General features: G+C 35.5%; 1 protein-coding gene and 1 long non-coding RNA gene across 3 annotated transcripts; both read left to right on the top strand.

The window, feature by feature from the left end:
* The first annotated feature begins 1,504 nt into the window (after nucleotides 1–1,504).
* LOC127836180 (RNA-binding motif protein, X-linked 2-like) lies at nucleotides 1,505–19,511 on the top strand. Of its 2 annotated transcripts, XM_052362664.1 has the most exons (6): nucleotides 1,505–1,589; nucleotides 10,341–10,499; nucleotides 13,215–13,344; nucleotides 16,162–16,357; nucleotides 16,791–17,390; nucleotides 19,011–19,511. In XM_052362664.1, exons 1-6 carry the CDS (start codon nucleotides 1,576–1,578, stop codon nucleotides 19,013–19,015), a joined length of 1,104 nt encoding a protein of 367 aa, XP_052218624.1. In that variant the 5' UTR covers nucleotides 1,505–1,575; the 3' UTR covers nucleotides 19,016–19,511. The 2 variants fall into 2 exon arrangements, with proteins under 2 accessions (XP_052218624.1, XP_052218623.1); XM_052362663.1 differs by having other exon boundaries at nucleotides 16,791–19,511.
* On the top strand, nucleotides 15,196–15,850 carry LOC127836185 (uncharacterized). The gene is made up of 2 exons (XR_008028641.1): nucleotides 15,196–15,447; nucleotides 15,610–15,850. It is a non-coding gene; the product is annotated as an uncharacterized LOC127836185 (long non-coding RNA).
* Nucleotides 19,512–23,721: the final 4,210 nt, after the last annotated feature.

The following is a 23,721-nucleotide window of genomic DNA, read 5'->3' as shown; positions in this document are numbered from 1 at the left end:
ATGTTTTACCTCTGATAAAGCTGCTTTTCAATTTTTTTCGAAATGTTAGTTGTTGTTTATTTAATTCGTGCACTATGCTTGAGTAAGAGAAGATAGTGTAATCAACACGTAGATCTTATATGAATGCACTACCTCTGTTTGTTCATTAAGCAGTCCATTAAATAATCTATTATCGGAGAATGAATCATTTTGAATGTTAAGTTTATTGGTTTGCTATCTCCATGCGTGTTCTTTATGTACAGCATGTCTAAACGTCTGTTCAGAGCGTTTTTTCTGTATAAAGTACAGATGTTATGATCGGACGGTTTTGTAGCTCGAGTATGACTATCATTCTCAGTTCAGAGCGTTTTCTCTGTATACGGGTGTTATGTGTTAGATCTGACGTTTTGTTTCATCGAGTGTTAAGCTAAGTATAACTATCATTCTCAGTTCAGAGCGTTTTCTCTGTATACAGGTGTTATGTGTTAGATCTGACGTTTTGTTTCATCGAGTGTTAAGCTAAGTATAACTATCATTCTCAGTTCAGAGCGTTTTCTCTGTATACAGGTGTTATGTGTTAGATCTGACGTTTTGTTTCATCGAGTGTTAAGCTAAGTATAACTATCATTCTCAGTTCAAAGCGTTTTTTCTGTATACAGGTGTTATGTGTTAGATCTGACGTTCGTAGCTCGAGTGTTGGGCTAAGTATGACTATCAATCTCAAGTCAATATTTAACTCATCTTGCAGTGTATGTTTTCGATTCTTGAAATGAGTTTGATCATCTTGCTATATTTGGTGTTCTGTTTTTAGTTTTGAGTCGTACCCAACCCTGAGTTTGAGGAGGAATATTCGAATATCTGAGATTTGAGTTTGCTCGTGCGCTGACCAGCACCCTCAACACACAGCGAAGTGGAAACTTAAATATCATCATCTGAGTCAAAGACCTATACACACATAGGTCTTTGTCTGAGTCGAGCTCAGAAATTGAAACTGTTCACGACACTCAGTCCAAAGTTGCACAGAAGTCAGCAATCGTAAAGCGCTAATTTAATTTCGGTATTCCACGCTTCAATTAATTTTCGTATAAATTCCAATTTATCGCTATTCATACTATAACGAATTCAGCTGAGGCTTGTCTAAATGTTTTTTTGAGCTTTAAAGATACTTTATCAACATTATTAGTTTGGAATGAATAGAATGAAGATTTTTGGATCAACATTGTCGACCTTGTTTCTCTTCATCGATGTTTTCTTTGGGGTTTGGGTTGTAAATGGTTGTGCTTTAAGTTTTGTGCAATATTCTTCTTTTTCTTCTGATACAGCGACCCTTTGAAATTATAGCATGATGAATGATGAGATGGAATTTTGTTCTGCAACGAATATCTACGTATCGGGAAATGTTCTGATGTATTTTCGACGCGAGACTGCAAACAACAGTCTTGCAGAGAAGTAATCGATTTCGGACATTCATACCGTGTGGTTATTTGTAACCCAAACTACTTTTAGATTCTCCTTTAGGTTACTATCCGAAACGACAAAAACAACAACAACAACCTGAAATCATAAACGATCAAATGAGTTGATTTCTGCATTGCGATGAATCCATTAACGTGAGTTTACTATGCAAAGATATTATTCAGAAAAAGCGGTAACTTGTCATACAATTTCTAGCTATATAGGTTTATACATGTACTTTTTATTTAAGCATATTTGACCATTGTGCACCCCTTCATGATCAGTGCACATCCTAGTTCTGGCTACCATAACTTTAAATGTCGCTATTTATGATTTTTGACAGGCGCGACTTTATAGTTATGGACCAAACCCATTAGGAAAGTCAACCAGAAATTCCAAAAAAGTTGACAGTCAACAGAGACCGGTCCAAAACAGCTTTTAAATGCAGTTATTGGCCCAAATCAACCACTTGATCGGAAAGATTGACATTTTTCACATTTGACTGATATATTCTTTCACAAAATACTATCTTAGACATTTAAAATTTATCTATTTTGCTCTTACGTAGGAGAAAAACAGCAATTTGACAGACTTTCTTGAAATGCGAATCTCTCGAGATTTCACGGTCATGTGACGTTATTTCCATTTTTAGAAACATACCATGTGTTCAAGTGTTTTAAAATTTAGAATGACATTTCCTGGTATTTTAGATTATTATGGCTTGTTTTGTAAACAAATTGTAGTGTAAATACAAACTCAAGGTAAATATTATATAAAACTACCTGTTTCAGGGTTCCCTCTGGGCTTTCAAAAGTTGTCGCCACTTACTTTCGCCAAATTAAAAAAGTTGTCGCCACACTGGGGCAACATTTGGGCGATGAAGATCATGTTATTATAATACCAAAAAAATGAGCATTTACAGTATGTTAAAGGAATTGATTTAATAACAGTAGTATTTATAATAACAACACATTTAAAATTGTTCATTAAATAAAGGCACATTCAATCAGTTGTAACTCTTGTTGATTGACACCTTCTTAGCAGCCTGACTATGTTGCCACAGTATTGGTGCTTCATAACTCTATGGTATTCTGAAAATACAAAAAGGGAGATATAATATTAATATTAAACTAATAATAATCAATTAATGTGTAGTATATGAATAATATAAATGTGCTTAACTATGTTTACCTTTCTTAAAACAGTACATTCTGTAGTGAGTGAATTGATAAGTGATGAGGATATAAAGAGTTCACACAGCATAGATTGTGTGTTGGAAATCATATTGAAGGCAATAAAATTCTGATAAACAACTGTTTGTTTGGTTTTTGTTTGTTAGCTGGTGAATGTTAGGGAGGGGAACGTTTGCATTTTGAATGAGTCTCAAAATTAGGAGAATCTAATGTTCACTTTTTAAAAGTCGTTTTACACTCTGAATATGCCATTTTGACGAGTGAAACAGAAATATGTCACTGTTTAACTAGAACCAATACGGGTAAAATGTTTTACAATTTTCTATAATTACACCCGATTTTTCTAAAAACAATCGATACTTACCTTTTTGATTGTCATTGTTGTCAATTTAATGGTCTTGAATCTGCTTCGAACACTGTGACAAACACTTCACATTTAAGCGCAAAGTCGGCATGTTTCAATATTGCCTTATCTCTGATGCAATAAAACTGCCGACCAATTAAGATAACTTGCAACAACACTCCAGATAATCGCAATTATCACCATAACATGCCACTTTGCGGTAGTATGCAGTCAGCTCCACGCTCCATTGAAAACAGCTGTATCGCTTACATCATGGAAATCACAGGCAGCAGTATCATAAAAAAATTGCCCCCCCCCCCCCCCCCCCCCGGACCATACCCCCCCCCCGAGCTTACCCCAGGGGTTCCAGATTCTTAAATGGACACCTATTATGTATGGTTTAACTTTCCAACAACAAATATTGACAAAAAATAACAGTTTAAAAAAATACCCCTCTTATAGGTATTATATATACACAAGGTATGAAACGCACTATATGCCTATTGCTGAAAGATTGTGGAACACTGGACGTGAACTTTTTCATCGAAAACACACATGTTTCCATGCACTTGCCGGACAAAGGCAATTGGATTCAATAAATGACATTAAAAGCTTCGTAATTACACACCTTACCGATCATCTCTTCGGCAAATAACCTTAATGTTCAATTAAATTTGACTTTCTCGCTATATGTCTCTCGGTGTTTTATCAACACATGTACACCATTTTAATTTTATAACGCGTCATCTGGTTGGTTGTTCTCATTGTGTTGGCCAATGATATGGCGTTTTAGAACCGAGTATTCGATCGACAAAATATGACAGCAAAACACAGACATGTAGCGAGAAAGTCGAATTTAATTGAATATTAAAGTTATTAGCCGAGCAGAAGAACGGTTAATAGTGTAATCTCGTTTCTTTTACTGTCTTTTAACGAATCCAGTTGGATTTTGTCGGCAACTGCACGGGAACATGTGTGTTTTCGATGAAAAAGGTCACGTCCAGTGTTCCACAATCTTTCAGCAATAGGCATATAGTGCGTTTCATACCTTGTGTATATATAATACCTATAAGAGGGGTATTTTTTTAAACTGTTATTTTTTGTCATTATTCGATGTTGGAAAGTTAAACCATACACAATAGGTGTACATTTAACAATCTGGAACCCCTGGAGTAAGCTCGGGGGGGGGGGGGGGGGGGGTATGGTCCGGGGGGGGGGGGCATTTTTTTATGATACTGCTGCCTGTGATGGAAATCAATCTGAACGCATCGGACAGTGGGCTACACCACACCGTCGCCGTTATGGCGGAATTGTCCGAGGAGTCCCGATTGCATGGAAATCTATAGTATTACGACTGCCGTAAAGCGGCTGGTAAACACAGCGTCTTTTGTCATTTTAAGAAAATATAAATGCAGAAAAATGACGATTTTTTTAAAATCGCCATTTACGAAATTTTGTCGCCAGATTTTTTATTTTGTCGCAATTGGCGCCAATGGCGATCGACAGCGGGAACCCTGTGTTTCACACTGAAATCAGTCTTACAATCCACCAGACGTAAGTTGTTAATCACAAATAATAGACAGGGCTCAACATTAACCTAAAAACCAACTTGCCCTGCCCGGCAAGTACTTAGAAAATCTACTTGCCCTGAACGTAAAGCCACTTGCTCAAACATGAAATATCACATAAACTGTAAAGCTCAATAAAGATCAAAATAATACACCACAAAACTTTATTTTTATTTTTGCATATTTAACAAAATGATTAGAGCAATTAAAGTCAATTATAGTCTAAATTAAATGCTCATTGTTTTTTTTTGCACTTGCCCGGGCGGACAACTAGATTATAAAATAACTTGCCCGGACCAAACTTTTACTTGCCAGTGGCAATAGGACAACCGTTAATGTTGAGCCCTGATAGATTTTTTTGAAAACGAAAGTAATGTTTACAATTTCAGCAAAAAAAATGTCAAGGTCGATCCGAAAGTATCCAAATGAAAACTCGTCACTTGACAAAGCGACAATGGCGTCAAAATTGTGAATTTCAGACTGATGAGAGTTATTTTCATTTATTGTAAGATGCATTTGAAACATTTGAACCTTAAAATATTCCCCGATGCAGTAATTTATATTCATTCACCAATATACATAGAAATGTGTCCAAGAAAAGGAGCTTTCTTTGATTTATAGCATAACATATGATAAATATGTTACGACTCTGGTTGACTTTCGATACGGGGTTGGCTTCAGCTTTCTTTAGCTATGCACATCCCTTAACAGACAAATTAAGGAAAGCAATCAAATAAAATTCAAAAATAGATTACCATTTACAACACGACAATGTTTCAACATACTATTCTTGTTGACATTTTTATGTTGACAGTGAGGAAAGACTATTTTTAAAATTACAATTATAAAGTATTTATTGTTATACATCGTTGGAAAGGTCTTTTGAAAAGAAGATAAATGCTTTTTATTTCATCTTCGTATCATATGTTATAACAGCATACAAATGTACATGCCATACGTCCCAGATTATCTGGCATTGTCCCGGAAATGAAGAACGTGTTCTGCAGTCCTGGACATCTGTCAAATTTCCCAGATTTAACAAAATCCATATATACATGTACCTTATCTTAGACTTAACTGCACCTCAAATCTGTGTTCCCACTAATCCACAGCGTCTCCATAGCAATGCCTACTGGAATAGGTGACTACCCTCAGTGATTTTTTTTTTGCTTTAATTTGTTTCAGCCTGTGCCATTTGAATTGGGAAAATTAGCGCGATAATCCGTGAAATTGGGAAAAATAGCCCGATAAACCATGAAATTGGGAAAAATTAAGCATTATAAATAGGATTATAAGTAACAGAAGTGATATTGCTTTTAAGTGCATGTTCAGGGAGTTTTCTAGAAAAGGAGTCTGGCCAAATTGGGATTTTTTTTAATCAATAAAAGTGGCAAGTTTGGGAATGATTTATGGACAAAAATGACTAAATTCAAGTTATATATTTTGTAAGATGTTTAAAAAATAAAGTTGAGACCTAGATTTAAGAAATCATAATTAAGTTATATGAGACTTCTTTCTAAAAAAAAAAAAAAATGTGTTTTTTTTTTTGTTTTTTTTTTAAGTTGGGCTTTTTTGGGGAAATTTTGGTCAGATTTTGGGAAAAAAAGTTTATTTTTGCGATTGGGAAGTAGCCGAAAATCGGCTGTAAATTTGAGCAAAAAAAATCACTGACCCTACGTGTCTTAATCGATCAATTAACAGGGGTCCTGTTATCATATTGATTGTCTCACGTTCTGCCAAACATTTTATACTGTCAAAATGTTAGTGAGGTGAGCGATAGCCGCCATATTGGCTTTCCCTTCTTATGAATAGCTTATGAGTAAATCATCTAGAAACTCAAGAGTTTTGTACTTGTACATGTAGCAGGGTTCCATATACATGTAAGGAGAACATATACTGCCTTGCTATATAGGAGCTAGCTGTTATAGCAAAACGGTACAGTGTCTGCCTGATTTGGAACCGAAAGGTTCAATACTCATTGTGGTGGAGGATATTTCTTGCTGGGTACATACTTTCCGTTATTAAAAGAATGACTTATCCAGGTGCTTTGGCTCGGCCTGCAAATGATTCTAGTTAGTTGGAATTCAATATGATGATTGTTTGTATGTATGAGCACAAGGGAAAAAATGATGTACATGTATTCTTAGGTTGTCAAGTCAAAACTATGCCTGCAAATAAACAAATTTAGACTTTGTTGAAACTTTCTATAAGGAATTCAGTGTTCTGCCATGAATGCGCCCGTGCGTCATAGGCGCAAAAAAAGGATTTGTCCCCACCCGTTTTCCGTATATTGGTCAGCGGGCGCACAGGAATAAGGAATAAAAACTAATCATTTCAATATGTTAGTTGGCAAAGTAATCGAGTGAATGTGTAACTACAATGAATTATTATCCCCCGCCATAGGCGGAGGGATATTGTTTTGGCGTTGTCTGTCCTTCTGTCCGTCCGGCACTTTTGTGTCTGGAGTCATATCTTGGATGTGCTTTGGCGGATTTCATTGAAACTTGGTATGAGTATATATATGGATAAGAGGATGATGCACACCAAATGGAATTGGACACCATTGGATAATAACAGAGTTATGGCCCTTTGTATTTTGAAAAAATGCTTTTTGTGTGTGTCCGGAGCCATATCTTGGAAGTGCTTTGACGGATTTCATTGCAACTTGGTACATTGTATGAGCATATAAATGGATAAGAGGATGTACATGTATATAAATGGATAAGAGGATGATGCACATTGGCGTGGTCCATCCCTTCCAGAAATATTTGTGTCCAGAAGTATATTGGCGGGGGATATCAATTCAATGAATTTGCTTGTTTCATTGGACGTGACGTCATTAATCGCAGCCAATGGTTAATTTACTTTAATGACACTTAATTTCATTGGTAAGTTGAGATTATAACAACCAATCAGATATCAAGGAAATTTCCACACCTATCAAAATGGCGGAAAGTGACCGGACGAAGAAAACAAAATCCATTTTAGTTTTTTCTATATTATAACAACCCAACAGAGTCTTCCCAAGTCCCAACATTGTTTAGCAATGACAAAAAAGTCTGCCCCTAAACGTACATTCCAAGCAGATTGGCTTCGAGAATTTTCTTGGTCACTGTTTGATGACAACAAAATGACATGCAATTTGTGCATAAGCACAAAAAAGAAAACGCCTTTACTATCGGTAGTTCTAATTATCAAACAAGTACTTTGACACGCCATGCTGAGTCCAATGACCATTAATCTGTTCAAAGTTTTGTAAATATGTTGACAATTGTTTGACAGTTTTACAGTTTTAAAAATGTTCAAGTTTGAATTAGAATGTTACATTCTGTGGACTGGCTGTAAGAAGAAATCAAGCAAGTTTAAGAGTGCAAGTAAAAGGTAGTGTCTGAAAATTTAATTCTGCTACAAATATATTTCTGTGTCCCCGGATTTTTCCTTTTTGTCCCCACTTTTTTAACCCTAGGGGGTCCCTGTCCCCAACAGTAAAGATTCACGGCAAAACACTGGGAATGAATATTTATAAATGAATAAATACTGAAAGTTTCATCCTTACTTGAACCAAACACCACAAAACCTCTCAGCCATGTGTTTTACATAATTTGAAAGTCTGTCAGATCATTGTCACATCTGTCAGACACAGGAAACATTAAAAAGAAATCTAAAAGAAAAACAAATGGTCAAGTAGTTTGCATCTATTTACTTTTTGTTCAAATCTTTTCTTTTGTGTGTGGTTGATAGTACATGTATGTTATATAAGTAATATGATATCATAATAGGTGCATCCTAATTTGCTTGCCAAAGTCTATTTGATAATTTTGACTATTGGAATATCATATTTCTTCAACATGTTAATTGCTTGCAAATTGTTAATTTTACTACAATATTATAACAATGTTTTCACATCTAATTTTAAAATGCCATGGTTGCTTTTTGTTTACAGACATACAGAATTACAGATATAGACTCTCCAAAATTCTAAAAAAGTTCACTTATGTGTCTTGTTCTGAGAAAAAGGGGCATACTGAATGTGCGTAAAGTGCCATCCCAGATTAGCCTGTGCAGTCCGCTTAGGCTAATCAGGGATGACACTTTCCGTCTAAACTTGATTTTTGGCAAGGAGGGACTTCCTTGAAACTAAAAATACCATAAAAGCGGAAAGTGTCGTCCCTGATTAGCCTGTGCGGACTGCACAGGCTAATCTGGGACAATACTTTACGCACATGCATTAAGCCCAATTTTCTCAGAACAAGACACTTATATTCGTTCCAAGTAAACCAACAGAACCAATACATAAGATCACCATGGCTAAAACTTTAATTCCTTGCAAACTTTGATAGTTCAGAAATGACTTCTTTGTTGATATGTGTAAACCTAAACTGTCAGTTTTGCTCAATTAAATGGATTGCATGATGACCAGTGCTTCTTAATTATTTCTTTCCCACTAAGATACATTTTTTCACGCATTTGTAGTTCCTAAGAAAGTAAAATTTATTTTAAGTCCTTATTTACTAGATTGAAGTTTTAAAGGCTTCATTTCCAACCCTTAGATACTGATAAGCAGCAAACAGCATAAAACCTGAACAGACTGTGAGTTACTCGCAGGCTGTTCTGGTTTAATGCTGATTGCACATTGCCATTTTCACTTTGCTTCAAAGTTAAAAGGGTTAACAGAAACCAAGAAAAATCATATAATTTGATAATTCATGCAGGCGTTTCGTAAATGTCATTTTGATGTTGAATTTGAACAATCTCAAAGATTGTGGTTTTAGACCTTATCTTTATAAACTGATGTCTAACCTATCGTAAACTTAGAAATTAATCCGATCTGAAAAGTGTAAGCAGATCAAGTGTAAACAAGTTGAAGATAAGCTAAAACACTAAAGATTTAAATCTGAATATTGTTTAATTTTAAAAATAAACGTGTTTTTGATGGATTTCAAACACAACTTAGTACCACAATATTGCTCATGATCGATTGAAAACTGCTTTGTTAGAGCGATTGGAAATTGGGTCACAGTCTGACATGTAAACAGCACATAGGGGGCGCAATTTAAATACCACGGGATTAGCGATACCATAGGAATACATACGACAGACTATAATAACGATGGTTTCAAAAATTCACATTTTTTAAACAAGTGTTTTCTGATTCATAAGAATAATAATAACAATATGATATTGAATGGATCAAATAAAATCGAAAGAAATCGCGATTCAGGAAATACATTTGAAATGGGTTATGTTCACCAAAATTGTGTTTAAAAAAATCGAGATACACTGTACATGTATGTCTTAAACTTCTGATGCCAAAAGCTGTTTAAAGATTATATAATCATTTTGGTTCAGACAATTATACAGATGATCTGAAAATTGTTGTCTGACCTTTCAAATGTTGTCGCAATATATACTAGTCTAAATTCCATATTACATTGTTTTTAAGATCTTGTTTTGATGTATAATTTTTGTCTAGTTTCTTTTCTATAGATTTAGCAAACACTTGAGCTCATCCCTGTTGATGTACAGAAATTTTACGCCTTGTTTCCCCTATAGATATTTATGATACATGTATTAAGGCTCCTGTGCACAACGTACATTGTATATAAATTTGTGGTATTAAGGCCCCTATGCACAAAACGGGATTAGGTCATTGAATACTCAGTATTGAAAAAACACTTTAAATAATGTTTTCCTTGTTTGTGTTGACCAACCTAGTTGAGAGGAGAGTGGGGGACCAAGATCTCCAGGTCTTTACCCTATGATAATGTCTAAAAGATTGCAAGTGTTTTCATTTTGTTTCAGAAATGTGAAAAATCTCCAAAAGCTCAATCAAAGGGAACTTGAGCTTGGATTGACCAATAAGAAGTCTTGGCACGATCAATACAAGGACAGCGCTTGGATATTTGTTGGCGGTCTTCCCTATGACCTTACAGAGGGGGATACAATATGTGTATTTTCACAGTAAGAAATGAGCTGGTTCATGCGAAATAAGTCTTTTGTCATATGCGGCCAGCATTGCTCCAGACTTGAGCATTTGCAAAGGTTACTCAGGAGCTACCTGGTCCTGGTCCACTCATGAGACCATTAAGCCTTCCTTAACTTTATAGCAGATGTGCAGGCTCGTCTGGAGCTATGCTGGCGGTATTTGGCATGAGACCCATTTTCAATGTATTTATATTAACCATTTACCACTGAGATAAGTATTTTTACACATGTGTTTGCAAATAGCCATTTTCACTTTGCTTCTGAGAGGGAAAGGTTTAAAATGCATTGAGTGATTTAAATAAGTCTTGTATTATTTGCTCTTTTATTTATTTCAACACATTTGTTCCTGTTTTTTAGCTTACCCGAGCACAATGCTCATGGTGAGCTTTTTGGATCGCCTTTTGTCCGTCGTCCGTCCGTCGTTCGTCGTCAACATTTTGCCTTGTGAACACTAGAGGCCACTTTTATTGTCTGATCTTCATTAAACTTGGTCAGAACATTTTTCCCAATGATACCTCGACCGAGTTCGAAACTGGGTCATGCTGGGTAAAAAAACTAGGTCACTAGGTCAAAAAAAAGAAAAACCTTGTGAACACTGTAGAAGTCACATTTGATGCCCAATCTTTATGTAACTTTGTCAAAATGTTTGTCTTAATGATATGTTGGTTGAGTTAAAAAATGGTTCTGTTCCGTTGAAAAACATGGCCCCCAGGCGGTGGGACAGTATTCCTAATATGGCTAAAGAGAAACCTTGTGAACACTCTAGAAGTCACAATTTTTGTCCAATTATCATTAAAATTGAACAAAACATTGGTTTCATTGATATCTGGGACGAGTACAAAAATGGTCCAGACCGGTGAAAAACATGGCCGCCAGAGAGCGGGGCAGTCTTCTCTATATATATAGTGAAAACATGTGAACACTCTAGAAGTCACATTTTTGGTCCAATCTGCATAAAATTTGGTCAGAATATTTGTTCCCTGTATATGACTGTTGAGTTCAAAAATGGTTTAGATCGGTATAAAAACATGGGCGGGGGGGGGGGGGGGGTCATTTTCCTTACATTTATATTATTAAAAAAGCTTGTGAACACTATAGAAGTCACATTTTTTGCCTAATCATCAAAACATTGGTTTTGCGGATATCTTGGAGGAGTTTGAAAATGGTCGTGATCATTCGAAAAACATGGCCGCCAGGGGTGGGGCAGTTTTCTTTATATGTATAAACTGAAAACATGTGAACAGTCTAGAAGACACATTTTTTGACCAATCTTCATGAAATTTGATCAGAACATTTGTTTCCTGAATACGACGGTTGAGTTCGAAAATGGTTCGGATTGGTAAAAAAACATGGCCAACGGAGGGGGAGGCTTTTTCCTTATATTGAAGTAGTAAAAAAAGCTTGTAAACACTCTAGAAGTAACAGTTTTTGTCCAATCATCATTAAACTAGGTCAAAACATTGGTTTTATGGATATCTTTGTTGAGTTTGAAATTAGTCGTGATCAGTGAAAAATCATGGCCGCCAGGGGTTGGGGCAGTTTTCTCTATATGCATATCCTGGATACGACGGTTGTATTTAAAAATGGTTTTGATCCATCTAGTAACATGACCGCCAGGGGGGGGGGTCATTTTCCTTATATGTATATAATAACAAATACTCTAAAAGTCACATTTTTTGGCCAATCATCATGAAACTTGGTCAAAACATTGATTTTATTATTTCGGATGAGTTTTAAAAGGGTCGTGATCAGTGGAAAAACATGGCCGCCATGGGTTGGGGCAGTTTTCTCTATATGTTTGTACATGTAAGAAGCATTTTCCTCATAAATATATATATATATTTTAAAATAAATCTGGGTATTAAAACATGGCGGCAAGGGTGGGTGGGGTAATTTTCAATATAGGCCTATTGTGAATACTTTTAAACACCTTATTTTTAAAGTCAGTCTTGTCATACCAATAATTTGAAATATTTGCTGAAGAATTTTAATCTTTGTTTCTTTCCATCTTAGTCTCTCAGGTGAGCGACCCAGGGCCCTATGGGGCCTCTTGTTGTGTTATTTGTATTAATTTGTGAAGATTTGAATTAAAAACAGTAATTTTGAAAAAACAAATAATTCACCAGAAAACTTACCTTTTAAGGTGTTTGTTTTTATGCCCCTAGATCGAATGATTGGGTGTATATTGTTTTTGGTCTGTCTGTCTGTCTGTCTGTCTGTCTGTCTGTCTGTCTGTCATTGTATGTGTGTGTCCCAAAACTTTAAACTTGGTCATAACTTTTTCAATATTGAAGATAGCAACTTGATATTTGGTAAGCATGTGTATCTCATGGAGCTGCACATTTTGAGTTTGAAAGGGCAAGGTCAAGGTCATCTTTCAAGGTCAAAGGTCATTTTTTGTCTAAAATAGCTGCCATGCGGCTTCAAAGTGCAGTGGGGGCATTGTGTTTCACAAACACAGCTCTTGTTGATAGTAGTACAGCTATTTTTGTGTGGACCAGTTAGTGTTAACATTATTAAAAAACAGATATTTCAAACTCATATTTGGTACAACTGCTGCTGCAGTTTTAAAATTTAAAGCCTTTGAGATTGTTGTGTTTTAATATATTTATATAGTTATGTTTTAATGCAATTTAATTGTTTTTTAAATGTTTTATTTACTTTATTTACATCTATTGACATCTATTTAAGGTATGGTGAAATAGTGAATATCAACCTAGTGCGTGACAAGAAGACTGGAAAGTCTAAAGGGTTTTGTTTCATCTGTTTTGAAGACCAAAGAAGTACTGTCTTGACTGTAGATAATCTCAATGGAATCAAGGTAAATATTTGTTAAATGTCAATAACTCTAGTGGAATAAGTATAAGTATTTGTGAATTGTAGATAATCTCAATGGAATAAGGGTAAGTATTTGTGAATTGTAGAAAATCTCAATGGAATAATGGTAAATATTTGTTTAATGTCAATAAGCCTAGTGGAATAAGTCGTCTACTGAATGTAATAACTAGGGTAACTGACATTTTGTGAATTGTTCAGGAAAGCATATTTTCAGACATTTTCAAAAATACAGTAAGAGCACTTACGTTATTTTTTGCGCTCAAAATATTTCAGAGTTGAAATTATGGTAACTGCTCCTTTCTTAATTTTTTATTGTTTTAAAAAAGACATATCAATTTGGAGTTTTGTTTCGTTTTTCAAGTGTTATTATAATACTAATCAGAAAATTTGAATACGGAAAAATGGTTATTATTTTTATAAAACATTTTTTTGCTTCTCCTGAAAATTTAACAAAATGTCAGTTACGCTACTTTTTACATTCAGAAAATGACATGTGTTTGTTATGTCAATTTCGAAAATTTGATAAAAACATTATTTTTACCAAAAAGGTTGACTTAATATTTTAACAGTTGATGTATGTCACCTTAATAAACACAAAAATGGAAAAAAGTAAAAATGTATAAAAATGTCTGTTACATGACTTATTACATTCAGTAGGCGAAGTATAAGTATTTGTGAATTGTAGATAATCTCAATGAAATAAGGGTAAGTATATGTGAATTGTAGAAAATCTCAATGGAATAATGGTGAATATTTGTTAATTGTCGATAACATAAATGGAATAAAGGTAAGTATTTGTGAATTGTAGATATTCTCAATTGAATTAAAGAAGACACTTGCGAACCTCAAAGGAATCAAGAAGAATAATTGTGGAGTGTAGCTAACTTCAATGGACTGTAAAAAGCCTATGTGCAATCAATGATAATAATCGTAGACTGTGAATAACCTTCACAAAATAATTCTTAAAAATTGGATATAACCTTTATGCAACGAAAAACATTTTATAAGATTATTAAATTCAATTAGATTTTGTCTTCTACAATTGTAAAATACAATGGCCTTTTGTCGTCTACGAATGTTAAATACAATTGACTTCTGTCTTCTACAAATGCTAAATACAATTGACTTTTGTCTTCTGTGAATGTTAAATACACTTCTGCGAATGTTAAATACAATAGACATATGTCTTCAATGAATGTTGAATACAATTGTCTTCTATCTTCTGGGATTGTTAAATACAATTGACTTCTGTATTCTACGTATGTTAAATACAATTGGCTTTTGTCTTCTCCTAATGCTAAATACAACTGACTTCTGTTTTCTTCAAATGTGAAATACCATTGATATCTGTTGTCTTAAAATGTGAGATACATTTGACTTCCGTTTTCTTAAAATTTTAATTTTGATTGACTTTTGTATTCTAAAAATGTTAAATACCATGGACTTCTCTCCTGAAATTTTAAATCCAATTTTGTTAAAACTTTATTTCAAGCAAATGTTTCATGTAAACAAATACAAGTGACTTCTGTCTTCTAAAATTTGTAAATACCATTGACTTCTCTTTTATAAAAATCTTACATAAAATTTACTTCTGTCTTCTGAAAATGTTGAATACCATCAACTTCTCACATCTAAAAATCTTCAATACAATTGACTTCCTTCTTCTAATTAAAAAAAATACAATTGACCTCTCTCTTATAAAAATCTTCAATACAATTAAATTCTCTCTTCTAAAAAATCTAACATACAATCGACTTTTCTCTTCAAAAAATATTAAATACAATTACCTTCTCTCTTCTAAAAATCTTAAATACTATTAACTTCTCTCTTCTAATTTTTAACCAGGTTTTCCGAAGGAAAAAACTGGTTATTAGATTGGCGAATGCGGGCGGGCTGGCTGGCTGGCGGGCTGGCTGGCTGGCGGGCTGGCTGGCTGGCTGGCGGGCTGGCGGGCTGGCGGAATAAGCTTGTCCGGGCCATAACTATGTCGTTCATTGTCAGATTTTAAAATCATTTGGCACATTTGTTCACCATCATTGGACGGTGTGTCGCGCGAAATAATTACGTCGATATCTCCAAGGTCAAGGTCACACTTTGAGTTCAAAGGTCAAAAATGGCCATAAATGAGCTTGTCCGAGCCATAACTATGTCGTTCATCGTCAGATTTTAAAATCATTTGGCACATTTGTTCACCATCATTGGACGGTGTGTCGCGCGAAATAATTACGTCGATATCTCCAAGGTCAAGGTCACACTTGGAGTTCAAAGGTCAAAAATGGCCATAAATGAGCTTGTCCTGGCCATAACTATGTCATTTATTGTGAGATTTTAAAATCATTTGGCACATTTGTTCACCATCATGGGACGGTGTGTCCCACGAAAGAATCACGTCAATATCTCCAATGTCAAGGTCGCCACGACTAAAAATAGATTTAAAAAAAAAAAAAAAAACTTACAAAGGGGGTTAATTTTTTTTGGTCATTTCAAAAGTTCAGTTTGAGTTTTCTCCCTTTATCAGATTTTTTTTTCACAATGAAAACCTGGTTTTGTGACAATTTTGTCCCTTGTTTTTAATACAATTGACTTCTCTCTTATAAAAATCTTAGATACAATAAATTTCTCTCTTCTTAAAATCTTAAATACAATGAACTTCTCTCTTCTAAAAACATTTCATACAATTTACTTCTGTCTTCTGAAAATGTAAAATACCACCAACTTCTCTCTTCTATAAATCTTAAATACAATTGACTTCTCTCTTCTAAAAATATTTCGTCAAATCGACGTCTCTCCTCTCCTCCAGCTGCTGGGCCGTACGATCCGTGTGGACCACGTTGAGGAGTACCGGATGCCCAAGGAGCACGGGGACGAGGATGACGTCACGATGAAGCTGCGAAAAGAGGGCTGCGCTCCTCGACCCCCATCACCACGGCAACCGTCACCAAGGCCTGATGACAATGAGGAGGAGGAGGACATGTTTCAAGTCACTGTTAAGAAAGGTAGAATAAAAAACCCGTACGCACATGGGTGTGTTTCTTTCTTTAGTTCATCTAATTTTCTCCTTTTCAGTGAAAAATTGCTCAACTACATTTATTTGAGGAGGTCTAATGAAAAACTGGACTTTATGCATGTGCGTAATGTGTGGTCTTAAATAAGCGTTTGCAGTCCACACAGGCTTATCATAGACGACGCTTTCCACTTTTATTGTATATTTTGTTTAAAGGACGTCTCTCTTCTTAGTGAAAATCCAGTTTAGGCTGAAAGTGTCTTCTCTGATTAGCCTGTGCAGACTGCACTGGCTCATCTGAGAGGACATGATACCCACATGCATTAAGCCTGCTTGTCCATGTCCAAGATGCTGATTAGTATTCTTGTTATATCATGTATGTTGTTTATCTTTGTCTGCATCATGATAATTCAAAAACATTTCAGAGAAGAAGCAAAAGAAATTGAAAAAAGAAAAGAAAGAAAAAAAGAAAAGACGGCATTCTTCATCAGAATCACAAAGTTCTGATGGTGGCAAATATCAGTCCAATGTTAAAGTTAAGAAAGAAAAAATCGACACAGGTTATGATAGAGCACTTACTGGCCAAAACTCAGGGCATAGAAATTATGACAGACATGCACATAAAAGAGAGGTGGAACGCGAATCATATGGAAACAGAGAGGCAAGCTATAGGAAACATAAAGAGGGAGGTTCGTTTGATAAAGATGAAGACAGCAATGAAAGAGAACGTGATCGGAACAGAGGCAGAGAAAATTTAGGGAGTGATAGAAATGAAAGACATGATAGAGATAGGATAGGGAATATAAGAAATGACAGAGATGGGAGTGGTAATGACAGAAATGAAAGACTTGAATGGGATAGGAGTGGTATTGAAAGACGAGATAGAGATAGGAATGGGAATGACAGATATGAAAGACATGATAGAGACAGTAGTGGAAATGATCGGTACAGAGACCAAGACAGAAGTCATCGTTCAGATCATGCAGACAGTCGAAGCGAGAGAGATAAAAATCCTGGAGATAACCGTAGGTATAGGGAGAGATCTGAAGAACGCAATGGTCGCAGACGCTAATGACAGGCCAGGACATTGACCATCTGAAAAAGATTTAGTATAAGCAATGCCTGTACACTTGCCTGATCTCATTAATTTCACTTAACACGGTGATGATGTCAATTTCTAATTTTTAGCGAGTCAGTTTTCGGAGAAAACCCCAGCTATTGTCATAGCCAGCTTGTCGTCCGACATCCGACGTCCGCCGTAGGCGTCGTGCTAAAACCTTAACATTGGCCATAACTTTTTAAATATTTAAGATAGCACCTTGATATTTGGCATGCATGTGTATCTCATGGAGCTGCACATTTTGAGTGGTAAAATTTCAAGGTGAACATCATCCTTCAAGGTCTAGGTTCGAAAAAACAAAGTAAAGGGAAGTAATAAGCTTTAAATGGACATCGTTATCTGACCTGCCCACATATATATTTTTGTTAAATAAATCAAAGCGGAGCAGAAGGCGGCATTGTGTTTCTGACAAACACATTGTGGTAAAAAGTCAAGGTCATCCTTTACTGTCTACGGTAAAAAATACAAATTTAAGGGAAGTAATAAGCTTTAAAAAGGGAGATAATTATTAAATATTGAACATAGCCACTTTATATATTTAGCATGAATGTGTATCTCATGGAGCTGCACATTTCGAGTGGTCAATCACAGTCACGGTAGTGGCTTTTAATTATTTGCTACTATAAATAGAGATTTGTTATAGACAATTATTTTCAAGGGAAGTAATTTATATAATTATAAATCTCATATTATATATTTCCTTACCAAGAATTAAAGTTCTCTCACAGTTACTGTACAGATTTATTATTTTGATTATTTATAACTCAAATGATTGATTTGTCAAAGTTTTTTTTTAATGATATAATTTCTTTGATGTTCATTACATACCTGTGGACTTATGTCCATAGATACATGATAAACTCTGACATGGTCATAATTGACTGTGAGACTCCCCCCCCCCCCCCGCCCCCGGTTGGCAATTTTATTTCAAAGGGGCGCAATAGGGGGCATTGTGTTTCTGACGAACACATATCTTGATATCATTTCTTACCTGTTCTAATTTGTTAATGCTAGTTTTCATTAAATACCAGTGGACTTGTGTCCATACATACATGATGAACTCTGGCTATGATCTCTTTGATAAACCACAGGCCTTGGTTGTCAGTGATGTCTGACTTGTTCATTTTTGACTGTCTACAGACCTCCCCCCCCCCCCCGGTCGGATTGGACAAAATCCAAGGGAAGTAATAAAGCTTTAAAAGGAGATGATGTCTATACCTGCCAAATGATAAATAGAAATTTTATTTCAAAGTGGCGCAGTAGGGGGCATTGTGTTTCTGACAAACTCTCTTGTTGGGTCACTAGGTCAAAGGTCAAGGTCACTGTGATCTCTAAAAAAAATATTCTGACAAGCTTTCGCATCCGAGCGTGGCACCCGTAATGCGGTGCTTTTGTTTATATATTCTCACATTCAACACTGACAATAGGCCATTATGAACATTAACAAGATTTAATCTAAGCAACGCTTGTTAACTCGCCTGATTTCATTGATTTCCGCTCAACTCGGTCATGATATCAATTTCAGATTAAGGAAACAAGGAATTAAAGATCGTTTTGGATTGAGAATCTTGAAAAACTAACATACAGCGTGTCGGGAGGTTGTCAAATTTATTTACATGTGTTGTTACATGTGAAGCTGTAAGTAACTGCAACACATTAAACAAAATATATATTTAAGGCCAAACGTATGTTTCGTATACTGGCATAGTAACGAACATAACTGTACGTGACATTAAGTTTGTGCCACACATATATGGAAACAATAGACAAATTTGTAATGCCCAAATGAATGTTTTGGAAATTATTTTTTTACATGTTGGTTTGGAACATCAATGTCGAGAATTGTTTAATGAAAAAATGAAACAATTAACAAGTCAAATCAAAACGTCAGTGTCAGGTTAATTACATTTCTGGATTGTCCATCAATCTGTTTATGTCAGTTTACTTTGCCCTACGTGATAACTTGTATGTTTAATGATTTTGTTAAATGTAAAGACATTACAGTGAATACATTTTACAGACACTAGTCTACCTTGTTCTAACATACTTCTTTCACGTCTTAATTTACCTGAACAAAGATATCAAAGAACATTTAATGACATCAACTTAATGACATCAACTGGAGAAGTTGATATGAAGGTACTATTATAACTTTTTTTAACTATAATTCAACTAAATCGACCTTTATTAGTACAACCCCACTATATTAGAAATAATTTTTTAATTCACGGGAACCCATGTCTTATATGACGAATAATGCATGTAGTTTTTTTGTTAAAAAAACTACGATAAAATGTTGATTATATGATGGATGGAGCAGACAAATTAAGCAGAACTGTTATAATGATCCAAACATTTACGACACATTTAAATTAAATTGCTCGTGGTAAGTGGACATGTTAAAGGAAACGCAAAACAAAGCAAATTGCATGATGGCAGAGCGTTTATTGTGTTAGGTATGAATATGAGGAACATGTAGGCTTTATAATTTTATTCTCCCCTTGTATATGTGTAACATTATTCGGATTTGCCATGCTTTTCCTCTTCCAAAGCGGGCTTTGCAATTTGAATCCGTTTTAGCTCACCTGATAAACACTAGAGGCCACATGGCCGCACGTGGGCGGGGCGGTTTTCCTTATTTGGCTATAGAGAAACCTTGTAAACACTCTAGAGGCCACATTTCTTGTCCGATCTTCATGAAACTTGGTCAGAAGCTTTGTCCCAATGATATCTCGGTCGAGTTCGAAACTGGGTCATGCCGGGTCAAAAACTAGGTCACTAGGTAAAAAAAAAAGAAAAACCTTGTTAACACTGTAGAAGTCACATTTCATGCCCAATCTTCATGTTACTTTGTCAAAATGTTTGTCTTAATGATATGTTGGTTGAGTTCAAAAGTGGTTCCGGTCCATTGAAAAACATGGCCGCCAGTGGGAAGGCAGTTTTCCTTATTTGGCTATAGACAAACCTTGTAAACACTTTAGAGGCCACATTTCTTGTCCGATCTTCATGAAACTGTATCAGAAGATTTGTCCTAATGATACCTCAATCGAGTTCAAAACTGGGTCATGCTGGGTCAAAAACTAGGTCACTAGGTCAAAAAAACGAAAAACCTTGTAAACACTGTATAAGTCACATTTCATACCCAATCTTCATGTAACTTTGTCAAAATGGTTGTTTAAATGATATGTTTGTTGAGTTCAAAAGTGGTTGCAGTTTGTTGAAAAACATGGCTGCCAGTGGGCGTTGCAGTTTTCCTTATTATGCTATAGAGAAACCTTGTAAACACTCTAGAGGGCACATTTCTTGTCCGATCTTCATGAAACGTGGTCAGAAGATTTGTCCCAATGATACCTTGATCGAGTTTGAAACTCGGTCATGTGGGGTCAAAAACTAGGTCACTAGGTCAAAAAAAGAAAAACATTGTAAACACTGGGGAAGTCATATTTCATGCTCAATCTTCATGTAACTTTGTCAAAATGTTTGTCTTAATGATATGTTGGTTCAACTAAGCAATGAACAAGGCCTTGTAAATAAAAAGGTGAGCGAATAGGGCGGCATCTTGGCCCTCTTGTTTACATGTTTTTTATAGTATTTGTATGTGAGTTGTCATTTTTCTGATGAGTCATTTGGAAACTTATTTTAATGGATGCAATTCAGATGGTGATGATAATTGCTCTCTGAAGTAATCACCATCATTGGACGGGCGAAAAAATTACGTCGATATCTCCAAGGTCAAGGTCACACTTTGAGTTCAAAGGTCAAACATGGCCATAAATGAGCTTGTCTGAGAATAACTATGTCGTTCATGGTGAGATTTTTAAATCATTTGGCACATTTATTCACCATCATGGGACGGTGTGTCGCGCGAAAGTATTATGTTGATATCTCCAAGGTCAAGGTCACACTTTGAGTTGAAAACCTGGTTTTGTGACAATTTTGTCCCTTGTTTTGTTTTAACCAGGTTTTCCAAAGGAAAAAACTGGTTATTAGATTGGCGAATGTTGGCGGGCGGGCGGGCGGAACAAGCTTGTCCGGGCCATAACAATGTCTTTCATTGTGAGATTTTAAAATCATTTGTCACATTTTTTCACCATCATTTGACGGTGTGTCGCACTAAAGAATTACGTCAATATCTTTAAGGTCAAGGTCGCCACGACTAAAAATAGATTTATTTTGAAACAAGGGGGGTAACTATGAACAATCAGTTCAGTTTGAGTTTTTTCTCCCTTTATCAGACTTTTTTTCTTCAAATTGAAAGCCTGGTTTTGTGACAATTTTGTCCCTTGTATACTTGTCTAGTTTATCATGATTGTGCAATACATTTTTTCTTCTTAATTTTTCAATGTATTTACTTCTAGTTTAAGGTATAAGGACATATACAAGAAGAGTAAAAGATGCAATTATAATATATAGCGAAATGTTATTCCAAGTCGATTTCTCTTCGAATCAAATTATTGTTGTCAACCAACATATAACACTTCTAATAATATAAAAGGTACTTAGTGCTCATTCGGATTCTTATCACGTTGGAAAAGGTTTTAATGAAAACACTTGTCTTTGATGTGCAGTACAACAAATACCGTCTTAAATCTAATGCAATAAATAAATAAATCATTTAAGAAAACATGGAAAGTTGGGTCCGTGAAGACACCGTCTTTTTCGTTTTGCATTCGACACAACAAAAATCAAGTATCAACGTATATTAGTTCATATTTCGTTTTTACTATAACCTGAACAAACAAAAACAAAGAAAGCAACAAATTTGAGTTCTTTGTGACGTTTTTCGGTGTTATAATAACAAAACACGAAACTTATATTCCCTATTCATATTGTCGATCTTTGCTCTCACATACAATCTCTGCCATCACAAGAAAATCCTACACGATTTGATAGGATAATTTTTTTGTTTAAGTTGTACATTATTTAAAGTAGTCTCATTTTCTTTTATATTTTGAAAATAGTCTATAAGTTTCGGTTCATCATAAAAAATTAATTACATAAATTAAAAAAGTAAAAATAACAACGGTAAAATTATTGTTCCGCGTGGGCTATCATCACGTGGTTGGTTATGAAGGCAGGGATATGATCAAGCCATTCTGGTTCCAGTCAAATCTATGCGCGGAGGTTGAGTGTCTGCTTCCATTTACCGTTTTTGATTTGATAAAACGGAAAACTAGGGGTGCTCCTCTGTTGTTTTGGGGAGATATATCACGATTTATCTTCTTATGTAGTCGATTCCTTTTGATACAATTTAGCCATTACACGGAAGTTTAATTGTTCAATTAAATATTAATTTGGTAGTAAACTACTAAACAAGTTGCGGGTTTCAGCGTGTTAGTATAAATTTTAGCTCACCTGAGCACAATGTGCTGATGGTGAGCTTTTGTGATCGCTTTTTGTCCGTTGTGCGTTGTGCGGCGCCAACATTTGCATCGTTAACACTATAGAGACCACATTTATTGTCCAATATCCATGAAATTTGGTCAGAAGATTCGTTTCAACGATATCTTGGACGTGTTCGAAAATGGTTACGGTTGCTTGAAAACATGGCCGCCAGGGGCAGGGCATTTTCGTTATATGGCTATATATATGTTGAGTAAAACCTTGTTAACACTTTATAGGCCACATTTATTGTCTGATTTTCATAAAACTCGGAAGATTTATCCCAATGATATCCTGGACGAGTTCGAACATGATTCCGGTTGGTAGAAAAACATGGCCCCTAGGGGATGGAGCATTTTTCCTACTATGGCAATAGTAAAATCTTGTTAACACTCTAGAGATCACATTTATTTCCGATCATTATGGACAATGGTCAGATGATTTGTCCCAATGATATCTTGGACAAACTCGAAAATGGTTCCAGTTGGTTGCAAAACATGGCCGTCAGGGGGCGGGGCATTTTTCCTTACTAGTATATGGCTTTTTATGGCTAGAGTAAAACCTTTTTAACTTTCTTGAAGTCACTTATTGTCCGATCATTATGTAGCCTGGTCAGAAGATTTGTCCCAGTGATATCTTGGACGAGTTAAAAAATGGTTCCAGTTGGTTGAAAAACATAGCCGCCAGAGGACAGGGCATTTTTAGCCGGATTTTTTTCGAAAAAATCTCGGCTTATAGATTGATGTTGTCGGGCGGGCGGGGGGGGCGGGCGGGCGGGCGGGCGGGGTGGCGGCGTGCTCGAAAATGTTAAAGTTCTTATTTCATGGTATAACTTTGGTATGCTTGGACCTAGA

The sequence above is a fragment of the Dreissena polymorpha genome, chromosome 6 (assembly GCF_020536995.1).
Source record: "Dreissena polymorpha isolate Duluth1 chromosome 6, UMN_Dpol_1.0, whole genome shotgun sequence".
Taxonomy (NCBI): domain Eukaryota; kingdom Metazoa; phylum Mollusca; class Bivalvia; order Myida; family Dreissenidae; genus Dreissena; species Dreissena polymorpha.
The sequence above is the reverse complement of the archived record's forward strand: the minus strand, read 5'-3'. Positions and strand labels throughout refer to the sequence as shown.

Coding starts and splice junctions, on each gene's coding strand:
- LOC127836180 (XM_052362663.1), top strand. Junction 10,500..13,214: donor ACAATATGTGTATTTTCACA/GTAAGAAATGAG, acceptor CATCTATTTAAG/GTATGGTGAAATAGTGAATA. Junction 13,345..16,161: donor ATAATCTCAATGGAATCAAG/GTAAATATTTGT, acceptor CCTCTCCTCCAG/CTGCTGGGCCGTACGATCCG.